Source organism: Ovis aries, chromosome X (assembly GCF_016772045.2).
Source record: "Ovis aries strain OAR_USU_Benz2616 breed Rambouillet chromosome X, ARS-UI_Ramb_v3.0, whole genome shotgun sequence".
Classification (NCBI taxonomy): Eukaryota; Metazoa; Chordata; class Mammalia; order Artiodactyla; family Bovidae; genus Ovis; species Ovis aries.
In genome coordinates, this window is record NC_056080.1 from 40,777,121 (window position 1) to 40,794,403 (window position 17,283).

Consider the following 17,283-nt stretch of genomic DNA (forward strand, 5'->3'; position numbering starts at 1 on the left):
CACTTTCACTTTTCACTTTCATGCATTGGAGAAGGAAATGGCAACCCACTCCAGTGTTCTTGCCTGGAGAATCCCAGGGACGGGGGAGCCTGGTGGGCTGCCGTCTATGGGGTCACACAGAGTTGGACACGACTGAAGCAACTTAGCAGCAGCAGCAAAAACATTTGCTAAATGAATGAATGAATATATGAAATGAATGAGGGGAGCGTTAGACTTTCAGAGCTGGGTAGGATCTGGGTAGGTAGAAATTTAAGCACACTTTTGGTCATACTTGCTAAGAAAAGTATGAGCAAAATGAGGCCTCCATGGACATGAAGTGATTTGCCTGAGGGACCCAAAGCTGCTACTGCCTGGGCTCTTAAGAGTTGCTTGGTGAGCACCAGACGGGCGAGGTGACTTGCATGTCCCATGTGCGCTGTAAGTGCTAATACAGTCTAACTGGCAAAGAACAGTAAGTGAGAATTACAACCTGAATGTCTAGGGTTGAGGGCTTTCTGGAAGTTGCCATCATAGGATCACAGCTCTGTAATTCTTCCTTTAACCTGGAAAGCAACTGGGCAACTTGCTTAAGTAATCTGTTTTCCTATATCCCAGGATCCCTTTTCTATGCTCTGAGGAGCAGATACAAATGCATACGTTTGAATGTTTTCCTTTTTCCTAAAGAAATCATTCGTTCTAAAAGCTGGAACTTTCCCAATATTCTCTGTCTCAGTGGGTAGCATCACTGTTCACCTGACTATGAAAAACCTGAAGCTTAGGGTCACACTAGACACTTGCTTCTGCCTCAGTCCCCATCGACAATCCATTCTCAAGGCCTCTTGAATTACTCTTTTATTGAATCTATTCCCTTCTTTCCACTCGACATCCATCCCTCTAGTTCAGAGCTCCATCATCTCTCCATGTATTACTGCAGTTACAGTCTCTTAACTGGTCCCCCCCAGCCACTCTTGTCCCCCTCTAATCCATCTTCCAGAGTGCTTATTTTTAAAATGAAAATCTGATTTTATCTCCCTGCTTAAAACTCTTTAATAGCCTCTCACTGTTTTTAAAATAGATAACAAAATCAATACTTATGAGGCCCTCTTCCTGACACACATCTTGTTTTCTACAGTCTAGCTGTGGTACCTTCTTTCCATTTTGAAACTGGGCTAAGAGCCTTTTCACCAGCAGGTTTCTGCATATGCTACTTGGTTTGGCTGGATGGTCTCCCCTCTCACTGCCCCCTCTGTGCAGTTAACATCAAGGACCCTTTCCTTGATCTTCCCAGTCTATGAAACTTCTATGTGGATGAAGCAGGGTTCAGCATCAGTTCTATTCCAATGCTACACCTAAGAACTGAGAAGGTGAATTCATACTAAACAGGTAAGTGTGAATGGAAGGAACTTTAACAATGGCACTCAATTCTTTGAATGTCTTCCCAATTAGTCTTCCTCTAATTTTGTTGAGGGCAAAAGATCTGGACACCACTCGACTTGTAAAAGGAATTTTAGATGTTCACCTTTTCAACACCAATTCCAGTATTTCACACTGGACCCTTTCCCTGCTGTCCCAGAGGTCTTTACACGCTAGACTAATGTATCAGGTCTGTCCTTTCTTTGTTGATGTTGAAGAGCGACTGTGAAAGGAGAGGTGGGAAGGAACACCAACACACCTTAGGCATGGGGTCAGGCAGGACAATTTTAGGTGGGGGTAGTGGGGGCGGGGGTATGGTGGTGGCCTTGAAATGAGAATCTGGAAACTGATTTCTTGAAAATTCTCCACACCCTCCTTTCCGCCCCACCTCTAGTAGTATAGGTTGAAGCTAGGTACTCGAACTCATGCTGGGATTTTATGAGAATACAGGAGATTTTTTTTCCCCCACTTACCATTGGTTCATCTGTGTTCTTTTGGAACTGGACCAGGCGAACTCTGGTCACGTTCTCCATATCCATGTCTCCGTTTGCACTTTCTGGAGAATCACCATTTAAATAGGGAGAAGTGGGAGGAGGTGTAACCCTCAGTGCTTCGTCACTGTAAACTTCATGAGCCACTACATCGTGAGTCTGAAGTAAGGCCTGATATTTTATGAGGGAAATAAAATATTAATAATAGAACTGTTTCAGTAGGAGTCTATTACATAAACACATATAAAATTATTCTTTGCCTCTCAAAGGTATCTCTCATCTAAAGAGAATTCAAAGCACATTACACCTAGATAGAGCCATGCCGTAATTTCTTTCGGACACATAATCATGACAGATGGAGCTTTCCAGGTGGCACTAGAGGTGAAGAACCCGCTTGCCAAAGCAGGAGACATAAGAGACAGGGATTCGTTTTCTGGATTGAGAAGATGCTCTGGAGGAGAGCATGGCAATCCACTCTCGTATTCTTGCCTGGAGAATCCTAAAGACAGAGGAGCTGGGTGGGCCACAGTCTCTTGGGTCGCCAAAAGTCGGACATGACTGAAGCAGCTGAGCACGCACAATCATGATAGATGGAGTTTTAAAAATGAAGGAACAAATGAAAGAATGAGTGAGCTAATCAATGAATGGATGTGTTTGTTCATTATCTGGGTAAGAGGTGTTGTCTGATGCTCTAAAAAACTGTCCAACTAACTTGCTCAATTAAAGGCGGACATAACACAATTTGAAATAATTGAGCAGAAAGAATCTTTTGTACATAGAGCTGGCAAATTTGTGCTGGGGCTGAAAATGAAAACAAATTTAAAAAGAAACAGTGCAATAATTGGTGCCTTGAGCAAATATCTTTTACCAGTGGTATTAACAATAACTGCTACATAATGCAAAGGATAATTTATATTGTATGACTTAGTAAAAGAAAGAAAACCACACACAAACGTATCTGAAGAAATGTAATTTCCCCAAATATCACATGATATGGAGCTCAAAATCTTAAACCTAGTTACTGTTTTTGCTCATTTCTACTTTTTGGAGCACTAAACAAAAAATCAGCTGACAGTTATTATCATGACTTCTTTTTGCAAAGCCCATTAACAAATAAAAAGTGATTTCTTTGTGTTGATATCTTCATATGTCCTCATGGTGAAACTGGGTAACAAATATCGTTTTGTTTCCCTGAAAAAGCTATTCTTCCACTTACTGTACATTTCATGCCATCATAAGAAAGTTTTTAATAAGAATAAATATTTTAACATTTCTACTTCAAAGAGAATTTTACAGCTGAGTATCAATGTATTTGGCACTTTATACATTATGTTTTCTTGTGAGCTAACTATAAATTCAGTTCTTTTTTAATCTGTGATCTGTAGGGTAATGAAATATCTGAGATAATGAAACATAATTAAAATTGCCTTAGCAGCATAACCTGTAGCATCTCAAGTTATTTAATTAAAAGATTTACCAAAGTCATGACTCAACTATTTTCACTTTTCAGTTATATATATATGAGGCAAAAATAAGGTAACAATGTGGTAAAATCATAAAGATGATGGCGTTGATTAGTCATCAATAGAGCGTATGCTCTACTCAATACCCATCTGAATTATAATAGAAATGGCAGATATTTGCAAGATCTCAGAGGGCTGGTATAGGCACCGAGGGGCAGTAAGTAGCACAGCTTGAAAGCCAGCCTCCACAATGGCCCTGGGGACCTGGGCTTCCTGACCTGTGTCCTGGCTACACCCAATATGAGTACCCCTGGCCAAAGTGGCGGTGGCTGTGCTATGTGGGGAAATCCTTCTTTGGCTGGTTTAATTATAGCCTCTTTAGAGACTAAGATTTCAGGCAGAAAGCAAAAATTAATTATAGGTGAACTGAAAAACTTCATCTGTTAAAATTAGATTCATTGCATTAATTATAGGGCTTCCTAGGTGGCGCTTGTGGTAAAGAACATGCCTGCCAATGTGAGAGACAAGAAACGTGGGTTCGATCCCTGGGTTGGGAAGATCCCCTGGAGGAGGGAATGGCTACCCACTCCAGTATTCTTGCCTGGAGAATCCCATGAACAGAGGAGTCTGGCGGGCTACAGTCCATAGAGTTGGATACGACTGAAGCAATTTAGGACACATGCATTAATTATAGATGTGTTTTCTATAAACAGTGAATTTAAAAAAATATGCTTTGTATGACTGGAGGATACATGCCTAGGTAAACAGAGAACCAAGTTTCATCAGGAAAATGCCAATTACATGGGTTGGAGAAAGCGTTTATACTGTTTTTTGCAAACGGTTTCTATCTATCTTTTTAAATTATATAAGCAGACACTTGTATTACTGTTTTATTTATAAGGAAGGATAAGCCCACAATCACAAAAATACCAAAATTGAACTGTAAGAGAAAAATCCTTAAATTATATCACCAAATGAGGTCATACTTGATACTAACTTTTATTTGCTACTGTAAAAGACTGCTACCACAAAATGAAACTTTTATCCAACACATACACAAACAAAAAAAGGGGGCTACTTACAGATTGCTAAAAAAGTCATTAAAAGAGTATGCCAAATAAAAATAGAGAAATTAGAGTTTGAATATTTTTTTCAAGTATGTTATGAGGTGATTCAGCGATTGTTACTAAGCTGAAATAGCTATTATATTTAATTATATAAGAAGAATCATGTAAAAGGAAAAAAACAATTTTATGTTTTGTATGTAAAAGGGACATGGACAAGAAAACTAAGAACTTCAGACTAGAGTGGGAAAAATTCATTTAAAATTTATAGGAAAAAAGAAATTTTAGGTTTGAAAGTGGTTCTTCTGGCTTCTTAATTACAAATCATAAAATTTATCACTTAATAATGAAACTTTCACGTCAACCTAAGTTGATTATAACCACCTTGTTTTTACTGAGAAAGTAAGATACCAATTTCAAAAAATAGGATTTAGGACAGAAAATATTAAAGGAAAAAAATCAAAGCATAGACATTCAATTCTGTTTATTGTCTTTATCCTTAATGTTTTATATTTTACAAATGCAATAAGCAAAGGATCTGTTCTCTTAAAAAAAAAAAACCAAGTCTTTAAAATGGAATAACTGAAAAAGGATAGTGTGCTAATATTTTTTATCATGACCTCTCGAGTACAGAGTTTAAAAAATCATTTAAACCTATACTCTCTTCTTTTAATTACTGTAAATATTTATAAGTATCTGTATTTTTAAATGTAAGGTAACCCAACATTAAATCCTCATGTTTTAATAATCCGAAAGCAAAGAAAAAGTCAAATAATTGAAGAAATAAGTACAAAATTATATGCTAAGAACAACTCCCAAACTTTGGTATAATAAAAATTATAACTTAAAATTTTTTCCTTTACTAGTATTTCTTTAACAATACCAAAAATTTGAAATCATGATCTTAAAATGCTTTTAAAATAGAAAGCTCTAGCATTTAAAAGTTTAACATAGTATATACAGCTCAGAATTATACCTCCCACTCAGAACATTATCCAAACGTGCTTATTTGGGAATGACCACTGAGTTCAAATTAAGTTTATAGGAAAATCAATCCTTGTTACAAGTCATTTAAGAGCACAGCCTTTGGAGCCGGAAAGATCTGGGTTTTTGAACCTCCACAAGGCCACTTACTAGGTAGGTGACCTAAAGCAAGCCTCTTAGCCTTTCTAGGGTACAGTTTCCTCTCTGAACTGTAAAATGGAGTTAGTTACATTCCCTCACATCTCAGCCATCAGCAAGTCCATGTTCAACCACCTCTAAGGCAGAATCCCAATCTGCTCATTTTCCATCAGCCCCATCCTTCTCCAAGCCTCTACCACCTCACAGAAGCCTTCTAATTGGTCTCCCTCTCTTAACTCTTATCCTCACCACAGTCCATTCTCTACACAAGAGCTCCAGCAATCTCTAAAAAAGCACAGGTCTAACAATATTTTCTTGCTTGCAGTCACTGTCACCTGTGCAATCAGGAGAAAATCCAGATTCTGTACCATGGCCCCGAAGGCCCTTCGTGGTCTGGCCTCTGCCACCCTTGCCAGCTCTTCTGTATCACTCTCCCCTTCGTTTACTATATCCCAGCCACAATGGCCTTTCTTCTGTACTCTGACCCTATGAAGCTCTTTCCTGCCTCTGGGCCTTTGCATTTGCTCTTCCCCATGCTTGAACATTCAGAAAGCTGATTCTTTCATAAAACAAGTCTCAGCCCACATGTTAACTCCTCAGAGGGCCTTTCTCCTGACCCTCTGAAATAGCTTCTCCTTTACTGTCATCTCTGCCCCATTGTCCTGTCTTTTTTTCATAGTTATTATCACTATATGAACTTATCTTGTTTGTTCTCTGGCTCACTGTCTGTCTCTAGTTCACCTATCCATGCCCTACCTAGAATGGAAGTTCATTGATCCTATTCACCACTACCCTTAGTGCCCAGCGCAGTGTCTGGCATACGGTAGGCATTTACATATTTGATGAGTAAATGAAAATGTCTTTTAAGCACCTAGCTGGGTGTTCAGAAATTACAAGTGGAAGTGAAAGTCGTTCAGTTGTGTCCAACTCTTTGTGACCCCATGGACATAGTCCATGGAATTCTCCACGCCAGAATACTGGAGTAGGTAGCCTTTCCCTTCTCCAGGGAATCTTCCCAACCCAGGGATCAAATCCAGGTCTCCTGCATTGCAGACAGATTCTTTACCAGCTGAGCCACCAGGGAAGCCCAAGAATACTGGAGTGGGTAGGCTATCCCTTCTCCAGCAGATCTTCCTCAGCCAGGAAATTACAAGAACTATTTATTATTTCTGAAAATGCTTACTAATAGCAATGCACATATTAATTTCTCTCTGATGTCAGAAAAGCAAAATAAACCAAGGCTTCAAAGTTAGGTAGGTTGTGAGAGATGGGGCTCTCTTAGCATTAATGGTTTTCAAAAAAAAAAAAAACCAAACACAAACAAACCTTAACCTTAAAAAAATGATTTTGAGTATATATTATTTTCTTTATTTAGCTTACTTTGAATCTGAAAGATCTACTGATCTCAATGGTCCTACATCATTCTCGGAACTGAGCTGAGGGTTACTTATCAATTTATAGATAGACCCATCTATCCAGAATGTACAGGCTTCTATCTGCGGAAAACACACTGCACAGAACAGTCAGTTGACTAACTTATCTGCAAATGGGCAAGTTCCTAATCTATTCAATGTTTTACTGAGTACTGTGCCCTAGACATGACAGATACTATGGAGTAACTAATAATATTCATTAGCTAACAATTATTAGGCATCAAGGCTATATCAGACACTGTGCAAAGCACAGTAGATGTATCATCTACTTAATTCTTATTCCAAGTCTATGAGGTTGGCAAATAGCATCTTTACAATTTGGTATTATCTGGTATTGTAATCTTAACACTCTGACATATGGCTGAAAGCACATTTGATGAAGATGGTTGTATTTCGTAAGAATTAGTAAAACCCTCTTTTGAAAGTGAGGTTTTATTTCTATAGAAGTTTAACTGTTACTCACCATGAAATGAGGTTGTGTTAAAATACGCTTTAGTTCCTTTGCATCGTTATTCTCAGGGTAACATGAAATTTCTTCCAATACCTAAAAAAACAAGCAAGATATAAAATAGTATGAAGAAGATGCTAGATTGAGAAAATATAGAATTCTTTTTAAATTAAAAAGTATGGATGGATTTTTATGGCAGGGAAAATAATTATTCTGGAAAAAATTCATCATTTTATTCAAAGTTATTAATACATAGGAACTACATTGGTGGTAATAAGAAATAAATTGCTGTAAGAGTCTCTGCCTTCATTACCCAACTATAAAACTCAAAAGATTATTGAAAAATACAAAACAAAACGACAAGTCTGTAATACATATTTATTACAGGCCTAGGTAACTTAATTAAACTTAATGGGAAAATGTCTCCGCAAATCTTTTTCCAAACTTACCATCGAGATGAATCTGTAGTACAAGTTGATAACAGATTTCTTTTATAATTAACAAAACTCTCCATTCCTTTCAGAAAGATTAAAATTGCAAAGGCTCAAACAAAAATAAAGAAGAGAAACACAAATACTTTCCCTTGTAGCCTGTTATTCTCCACACTCATCTCCTCACATAGATAAAACCACGTCTTGGCAATGGTTCCTAGAATTAATTGCCAGGGCATGAAAGGGTTCCCAGTGGGCTCAGTGTTAAAGAATCAACCTGCCAATGCAGGAGACCCAGGTTTGATCCCTGGGTCGAGAAGATCCCCTGGAGAAGGGAACAGCTACCCACTCCAGTATTCCTTTCTTATTGAAACGTACTCTTAAGTCATGCTGATTAGGCTGTTAATTCATATTGGTTAATGATAATAAGCCAATTCTCCTTTGGTGTATTTTATGCTTTGAGTTTTTTACCAGTGACACAAAAGATGAAACAATATACTCTCTCTGGTTCTCTGTTACTCTCACAGCCTATGATTTTAAGCACTGCACTGTGATCTCCTAATTTAGAGAGAGTCTCTTCTGACTATTGCCACCTCTACTTCCTTGGTCTTGCTTCTCAGGGAATATATATTTTCCAGTACAGGTTTTGTGTTTAAAATCTGATTGGGAAGGAATTAGGTCTTCATACTCTTTCACATAGTAATTTCACTTTATAACAAAAATAATGTTTTTCAAAGGAAAATCTTTCTTTGGATAAAGACTTTTATGACATCAAAAAGTGAAAAGAAAAGAAATCACTAGGTGTCTAACAATGGAGGCACTGTTAATTCATTATAATTTAGTAATAGCAAAGAAAAAACGATGCCAATATTAGAACTTGTTTACAAAGACCAAGTAGAAGCATGGAAAAATGCTTATTATATTATATTAGATTAGAAAGATTGGGGCTTCCCTGGTGGCTCAGATGGTAAAGAATCTGCCTGCAATGCAGGACACTGGGGTTTGATCCCTGGGTTGGTAAGATCCCCTGGAGAAGGGAATGACTACCCACTCCAGTATTCTTGCCTGGAAAATCCCATGGACAGAGGAGCCTGGTGGTCTACAGCCCATGGGGTCACAAAGAGTTGGACATGACTGAGCGACTAACACTTTCACTTTTCAACAGAAATATACATTTTGATTGTAACTACAAAAAATTTATATGTAAATGATAGTGAATAGAAAAGGGGAAGTGAAAGTAAAAATTACTGTGTAAGGAGATGGGATTATAGATGAATTTCTACTTTCCAAACTTTCTGCAATATTTTTCTAACGTTGAAAACATGTTAACATGTTTTCTAATGTTTCTAATGTTTTCTAATATTTCTATACTAAAAAAGTCAAAAGTTTGTGAAAGATGTACATTAACCGGCAACTTATAAAAATGACTTCTCTCGGAAGTTAGCTGCTATAAATATTTAATTAACTTTCGAATATCACCACCTTAAAAAAAGCAACCCAAATTTTCATAGCACATCGATTTCCACCAAGTGTGGTAAAATAACTTTTTCCTTCTTTTTAAAAAGAGAAGTAAAATCAATATGCTAACCTGTTCAAGTTTACATAGCAGAACCAGAACTAGAAATGGTGCTGCTGAGATTTCTTTTTTCTCTTCTGTATGTAAATGCTCAGTGATAAACTTAGAAATACTAAATCTGAGTATAATAGTCCAACTGTGACTTCAAGGCAACTGCCTCTTACTGTGTGGCAGAAACATTTTTCATTAAAGGTAGCACATATGAAACCCAAATACATTTACAAAATACTTATCACTTACCTCTTTGGCTCTCTGTACTGCATCACTTGGAGGATTCCTGATTTGCGGTGAAGACTTCGTGTTAATTTTGTCGTACAGCTAAAAGCAAAGGAGAATATCCAATCAACATTCATAATTCCCGGCTAAAATTCAAAGCTTCATATTTATTATCTCACGAAACAATATTTTCCCCTTAAAAAGGCATGCTGATGATCTGCAGTTCTTAAATCTCTTATTCATTCAAATGAGATTTGTCACGATGAGTGCTATGCCTATCTTCTAAAAAATCATCAATATTTCAGTAATCACAGCATTTTTTTTTCCTCTGATAGAAGCGACATTTAATAAGATGAATAGAGAGTAGAAAGAAAGAATGCTTTCTGGCCAAGAAATGTCTGAAGGAATTTTTACAGAAATCTGAATCTTGGGAAAGGGCAAACCCAATTCCTTCTAGGAAGGAATGTTCTCATGAAAGGTTTATACTTCTTTTACTAGGGCTGTTCATTAACAGTATCACTGCTGGCATCCTTCAGCAAGAAATTAAGGACACAAACCTTTTTCCTTTTTAACCTGTAAATTCATAGATTACAAGAAGACATGGAAAAGAATCAATATTTTAAAAACTCCACAAATCTAAATGATCCAAAATTTAACTTTCTGAAGAAATTTAAGAGAAAGATGTCTGTAGAAATGCAAGTAAAATATTACTTTCTGCCTCAGATGAAACATCTCATTCAACAGTCTGCTTTGAAAAGTGAAAAGCTGAAAATGATCTCAGATCCAGTTAGTCTGCCACTTCTATTTCCTAACTTCTCTAAAATAGGTGGGGGGTTTTGGGAGATTGGGTTTTTTTTTCTCTCTCCTACGTGCACCAGTGCCAGTACAGAGGTCAAATACTGTAAACATTCTCCAGATTACAGTTAAGACTTGTTTATACTGATGCAAGATAAAACTTTACGACTTGTAAATATTTGTGCCATACCATACATAAAAATTCCTAATGATTGACAGGCAGACAGATAGGACAAATAAATAAAGCCTAATGATAGCAATGTGAAGATATAGCAGTGACCATTTGAAAAAGTTAGCAGTAAGAAAGTACTACTAAATTAGAGCTTAAATAAATAATGTAAGAAGGCTAGTAAAATATTGGTCTATTTAAAGTATTATATTAACATTTAGAGAACTAGCAATATGTGGCTCATGTATAAAAGTTTGCTCAAATCCCTGTAGCATACATAAGCACAGTCTCTGTCCTTTGAATGACTTCCATCTCTAAAGATTGTGAATTCTGAAATTTGGAACCAGTGAATATGATTTTTCAGTAGAAATAATATTATATACTGTCTCGGTTCTCAGACTAGTCTATAGAGACAAATTAAATACTGTACATCTGCAATAAAAAGTAGGAGGGGAAAAGAACCCAACCCTCCAAAAGTAAGGAATTCTAAGTTAAAAATAAAAAAAAACACATTTAAAATAGCCAACACTTAAAAAATATCACCTGACATGTCATCATATTAATAAGCAAACAAAATAAAAAATATACATGGATATTGAGAAGATTTTTAAAACTCTTGAATGCTGTTTAAAAACAGACCAAATTTAATTTGAAGCTTTATAAGTTGTTGGCACTGTCGTTTATAATTACAATGTCTTTATAATGCCTAATTTTACCACAAAGAGTTTTGCCATTTTCTTGACCAACTCAAAGTCACTCAGTCATGTCCAACTCTTTGCAACCTCATGGACTATATAGTTCATGGGATTCTCCAGGCCAGAATACTGGAGTGGGTAGCCTTTCCCTTCTCTAGGGGATCTTCCCGACCCAGGGATCGAACCCAGGTCTCCAGCATTGCGGGAGGATTCTTTACCAGCTGAGCCACAAGGGAAGCCCAAGAATATTGGAGTGGGTAGCCTATCCCTTCTCCAGTGGATCTTCCCAACCCAGGAATCAAACTGGGGTCTCCTGCACTGCAGGCAGATTCTTTACCAACTGAGCTATCAGGGAAGCCCTGCTTGACCAAGGACTATTACTAATGTTACTTTGAAAATTTTCAACCATGATTAATTTCTGTTTATACATTTAATAAATGCACATTAGTTTTTAACTCACAAAGCAACAAAACTTCCAAGCTCCCCGAATCACTCTACCACTGGAGGCTTTTTATTTTTGGCTTGGTCTTACAACGTGGCTCCTTAGGTGAGTGAATCTTGAGAACAAAGGCGGGCTCTCTTTGTTTATCACCCACCCTTTGTCGCCTGCCCCCATCTATCAATATACAAAGTATACTTAGAAAGATGGGGTTTGGGGACTTGGCCTGCTGTCTTAGACTTTCAGTTAAAGCCCAAGCTAAGGCCAGTAGGAAGTAAGTGGTCTGTTAGTAAGCTGCCAGGCCACCCCTCTAGGGCTTGCTGAAAGGTAGCTAAATTGGTCCTTCCATACTCATCCCAGCACCATATTTTGCCTGACATGTGGCGTTTGGGGTCCCAAGTGAAAAGAGCCTCCTTCCTGGTTGGAGGCTGCCTGGGGCAGTCCTTGATGGCAGGGTGAGAGGTCAATAGCAGGGTAGCCCGCACTTGCAATGTATGTTGTGGCAAGAATGTGTGTTTTCCGTGAGTCTGGGAGCTGCCTCAGAATGTAATCTGGCTGGAGCCATCTTGGTGGAAACCTGACCAAGAGGGTTGTTTGCACAGAGCAAGGGGACCCAGAAGTGCCTGTGGGGTCATGGCTGAAGGCAGGAGCTGAGAGGGTGCTGCCGGGGCCAGCAGCAGAGTACACCGATGACGCAGAGGCAACCTGGGACTGAGACAACATCGGGATGCCTGCCATACCGTGGGCGCTAGCAGCCAAGATAGCACTGGCTGCCTGAGGGACATGACGACAGGGCCTGCTGTTGAAGTGTTTTCTCTCTTTTCTATGATCAGACTCTCGAGCCCTTTGACATTCAGTAACAGCACTCTACTATGAGGCTGAGTACATTGTAGATGTTTAGTAAATGTTTCTTAGAAAAAAAGAGTATTTCACTGGTGTACAGGAACTGTAAATGGATATAAAAAAAAAAAGAAAAGAAACAGAGCAGGAATACTTATTTTAACTTCTTTCTTTAGGAACCAGATATCATGGATCATCTTTCTGACTGTACAGTTAAAAGCCTGCCCTCAAAATTAAGAAATAAATTTTGACCATATTAATTCTTTTAATTGTTTTGCTATGTTTCAGGCCTGACTTCAAAAATTTTTCAAGGTAAAAGAGATCTTAGATATTGACATGATTCAACTCCTCCATTTTAAAAAAGAGAGAGCTGATATCCGGTGACATGAAGAGAACACACAGCATCCGGAAGCCAGAGTAGCAGGGAAGAGACCGGCCTCCTGATGCGTGCTGTTCTTTCTCTCACATGACAGTGCCGTGGCTTCCATTAGAATTCAGTAACACAGTCTCATGCCAGGGAGACACCTTCAGCAAATATGTGGGGAAAGAACGGTAGAAAATGCCATTTATAGGCTGTAGGGGAAAAAAAAAGTAACTAAATATGATTTGAAAGATATTAGGCAATCAACTGCAAGTCTTGCCCTATTAAAGAACGTTTACAATCCTCATCCTTGCCCGGCCAAATGATGACCATTTCAGTTTTGTGGGCCATATGGACCCTGTCACAACCACTCAACCCTGCTGTGTGTGTGAAGGCAGCCATCAATAGTCCATAAATGAATGGGCATGGCTGGGTTCCTATAAAACTTTATTTACAAAAACAGGTGGCTGGCTGGAGGGCTGGATTTGGCCTAACAGCTGTAGTTGCCAACACGTGCTCTAGAAGCTCAAATTGAAGGTGAACTGAAATGACAAAATATATTTCTGTTGGTTGTTTGCTTCCCTGCCATCTGAAGACTTCAAGCGTGTTTGTAAAGCTGAGGTGTAGAAGGTGAGGCAGAGGGAGGGAAGAATATTAATAAACTATTCCTAGAGAGAAAACAAGAATGAATGTCTTAGGGTTTTTCTCTTTCTAATGCAATTATAGTTACGCAAGTTCAGCACTTTTTATTAAAATGCACACACGCACACACACAGCCCCAGGCAAAACGAGGAAACGTGAACAGCTGCAAGGGGAACAGACTGTTTCACACTGTGTCAGTCCCAGACAGGCCTGCTCACTGCCAGTGTCTGGCACTGGGTCATATACGACCCCACACGGCTGCAAGGACACGCTTCATCTGTCTGTCTTAAGGAGTGTAAAAAGCACAGTTCCGTTAAGAGGCCCCATTCTATACTTGAGATGGGTTGTTTTTGTATAAAAGCAGAATAAAGCTGGTGGTCATACTAAATTGAACTCTGCTGAGACTGTACTTTCAAACATAATGATGGTGAAATAAGTTGATGTCACTTTTTTTATTTACATGCAAAACACTAAATCAAGCTTCTTTTTTGTTTTTTTAACCCTACTCCATGGCACCTCACTGTCTTCTGATTTCTTTCATCAAATAGAAGCTTCTATTTTGTTCATAGTTTGTACACAGTACTTAGCAGTATCAACATTTAAAATGGAATGGCTGGTGGAGAACCTATAAAATTACTATCATCAGGTTAGATGTCCCACTAACTTACTAGCACAGAGAAAACCAAACCTAAAGGACCAGAATATACTGTAGATGCGAAAGATTATGACTTTTGCTATAGATATGAGCCAAATAATGAATGGGTTTGTAGAGTTGCTGGAACACAAAAGTTCATTAAGCTACCACCATCTTACCACCTAAATCAAAGATATCAAAGAGAGTCCCCACTGGAAAAGAATTAAAGTTTTCAAGAGTCAAATATTTAACTGCAAAGTATGCAATGAAATGTGTCTTTAATGTTAGTAAAAAGATAACAACCGTGTTCACAAGTTTATACTGCACAACGATAATGGGAATTGAAATGACTTGCTCTGGAAACAGACTATCATATTAAGAATTTCTTTGTAGTTGCTGTGAAGAAGCTAGGTGATTAGGAACAAAGTTCCAATGTTGCATCTTTTCAATGAACCCAGCAGATCAGCCATTGATATCCAACAGTATTTTATTTTATTTTATTTTTTGTTTGAGATACATTTGAGAACTGGAAAAATGTTAGGGAAAGGTGATTTAATACTAAAATATAAGGAACTGATATTCAACTACTGTGCTGGAGGTGGTCTTCTGAAGCTAGAAATCAGAGAACATCTGAGCTCTAAAGAACTACTTTTCCTGCTCAAGTTTATGTATCAACTCACTGTCTTTAGGTTAAAAATATAAAAATGTCCTCTCAAAGATCTTTAGTGTCATTAAACATGACAGTCGCAAAATAAAAAGACAACCTACTGAATGGGATAAAATACTTGCAAATAATATGACTGATAAGGGGCTAATATCCAACATTTGTAAATGACACATATACAACTCAACATCAAAAAAATAAAAGAAAAAGAAAAAAGAAATAATTATAATGTGATTAAAAAATGGGCAGAAGAACTGAATAGGCAATTTTCCAAAGAGGAAATGCAGATGACCAACAGGCACATGAAAAGACACTCAACACTGTTAATCATCAGGGGATTGCAAATGATAACCTCAGTGAAATATCACCTCACACCTGTTAGAATGGCTATCATCAAAAAGAACACAAATAACAAATGTTGGTGAGGATATGGAGAAAAGGGAACCTTAGTATGCTGTTGTTAGGAATGTAAATTGGTATAGCCACTGTGGAAAATAGTATGGAGGTTCCTCAAAAAACTAAAAATACAACTACCATATGATCTAGCAATTCTATTCCTGGGTATGTTTCTTAAAAAAAAAAACAACAACCACTAATTGGAAAAGATACCTGCACCCCAATGTTCATAGCAGCATTATCTACAATTGCCAAGCTATGGAAGCAACCCAAGTGTCCATCAATAGATGAATGGATAAAGAAGATGTGGTGTGCGTGCACACACACACACACACACACACACACACAATGGAATACCACACAGTCATAAAAAGAGTGAAACCTTGCCATTTGCAGCAGGCATTATGCTAAGTGAAATAAATCAGACAGAGAAAGACAAACACTGTATGATATCACTTCTAGGTGGAATCTAAAAATAAAACAAACTAGTGAATATAACAAAAAAGAAAGAGAAACATAGAGAACAAACCAGTGATTACCAGTGAGGAGGGGATTAAGAGGGACAAACAATTAGGTATAAAATAAGCTACAAGGATATACTGTACAACACGGGAATATAGCAAGCATTTTATAATAACTATGGACTATAATCTTTAAAAATTGTGAATCATTAATTGTACTGTGCTGTGCTATGCTTAGTCTCTCAGTCATGTCTGACAATTTGCGACACTATGGACTATAGCCCGCCAGGCTCCTCTGTCCATGGGGATTCTCCAGGCAGGAATACTGGAGTGGGTTGCCATGCCCTCCTTCAGGGGATCTACCCAACCCAGAGATGCAACCCAGGTCTCCTGCACTGCAGGTAGATTCTTTACTGTCTGAGCCACCACTAGGAAGCCCCACTAATTGTACACCTGTAACATATAATATTATATGGCACCTGTACTTCAGTTTAAAACAATGACATAGTTGAAACTTGGAAAACAGCAGTATATTTAACAGTGGTATAAAGATTGTGTGATGGGAAACGTTAAGTGTGAAATAAACACACTACAAAATTTAAAATGGCATTTTCAAATATTTTAGGAGCTACAATTAAACTTTGGGAAGAACTTATATAGTCTATCTTACAAACCTAAAGATGATTATGCATCATTGGGATATTATGATTTAGAAAAGGAAATTAAGTCACTGAAGGCATTTTGCTCTCACAGGATTAAATAATGCCTATTCTATCAGCATAAAAAACTGCCTAACAGTTTATATTTTGTAAAATTTCTAAAAATCAATTCAATTAAAATAATTGAAGAAAGCACTCAAAGATTAGTCATGCCGATGACTCTCCATCTGAAATGGAGATAATATATTCCATTCATTTGATGAGCATACTTTCATTATCTGTACGTGATCCTTCACAGTTTGTACTATGTACTAACTTTCCCTCTAAAAGTTCAGAAAACATGCAGATAGCTAAATTTTATAAATCTTAAACTAAATTTGTTTCTCACTTGAAAAAAACGTGTATCAAATCCACAAATCTAGTGATGGTAATAAACTGGCAAGAGTTGCACCTCGGAATTTAGATTTTTCCTAGAGAAAGATTCAGGGCTGCTACCAATATTATGGCCCAGTTTAATACTGGATAACTCAATTTAGAAATGGATACCCAATGGAGTTTACTTAATGGCCAATAAGAATGTTGCTGGAGACCCTTAAATCAAGTTTTATAAACTCATGGTTGGGGTGTATACCCTTTTGAGTCTTAGGACTGGCCTAGTGGCCTAGAGATATACTGCTCTATCTAAATCCATGGTAAAAGTTTTTTTCTGATGGCAAACAGGAAATTAAAAATCAATATATCTGGACCATTTTAAGATTTCCTGAAAGGGTTGCAAAATACACTGGATCTTGACAGCAAAATCCTACCAAGGAGGCCCCTGTTTGGTTTAGGTTTTCCCTGTCTGTGTACAGAGCTGCTTGTGTTTCAATACTATTAGAACATTGCTCTTTCA

The 17,283-nt window shown here is 37.7% G+C and overlaps 1 protein-coding gene across 23 annotated transcripts in view; it reads right to left on the minus strand.

Annotated features, from left to right (window-relative positions):
• The window catches only part of CASK (calcium/calmodulin dependent serine protein kinase), a 379,740-nt gene that overhangs the window by 59,948 nt on the left and 302,509 nt on the right, over window positions 1-17,283 (minus strand). For all 23 annotated transcript variants that reach the window (XM_042242034.1, XM_060407439.1, XM_027963055.2 and 20 more), the window contains 3 exons: window positions 9,661-9,738; window positions 7,429-7,509; window positions 1,866-2,054 (listed from right to left, as the gene is read on the minus strand). In XM_042242034.1, the coding sequence (XP_042097968.1) occupies window positions 1,866-2,054; window positions 7,429-7,509; window positions 9,661-9,738 (348 nt within the window). The remainder of the gene's footprint in view (window positions 1-1,865; window positions 2,055-7,428; window positions 7,510-9,660; window positions 9,739-17,283) is intronic.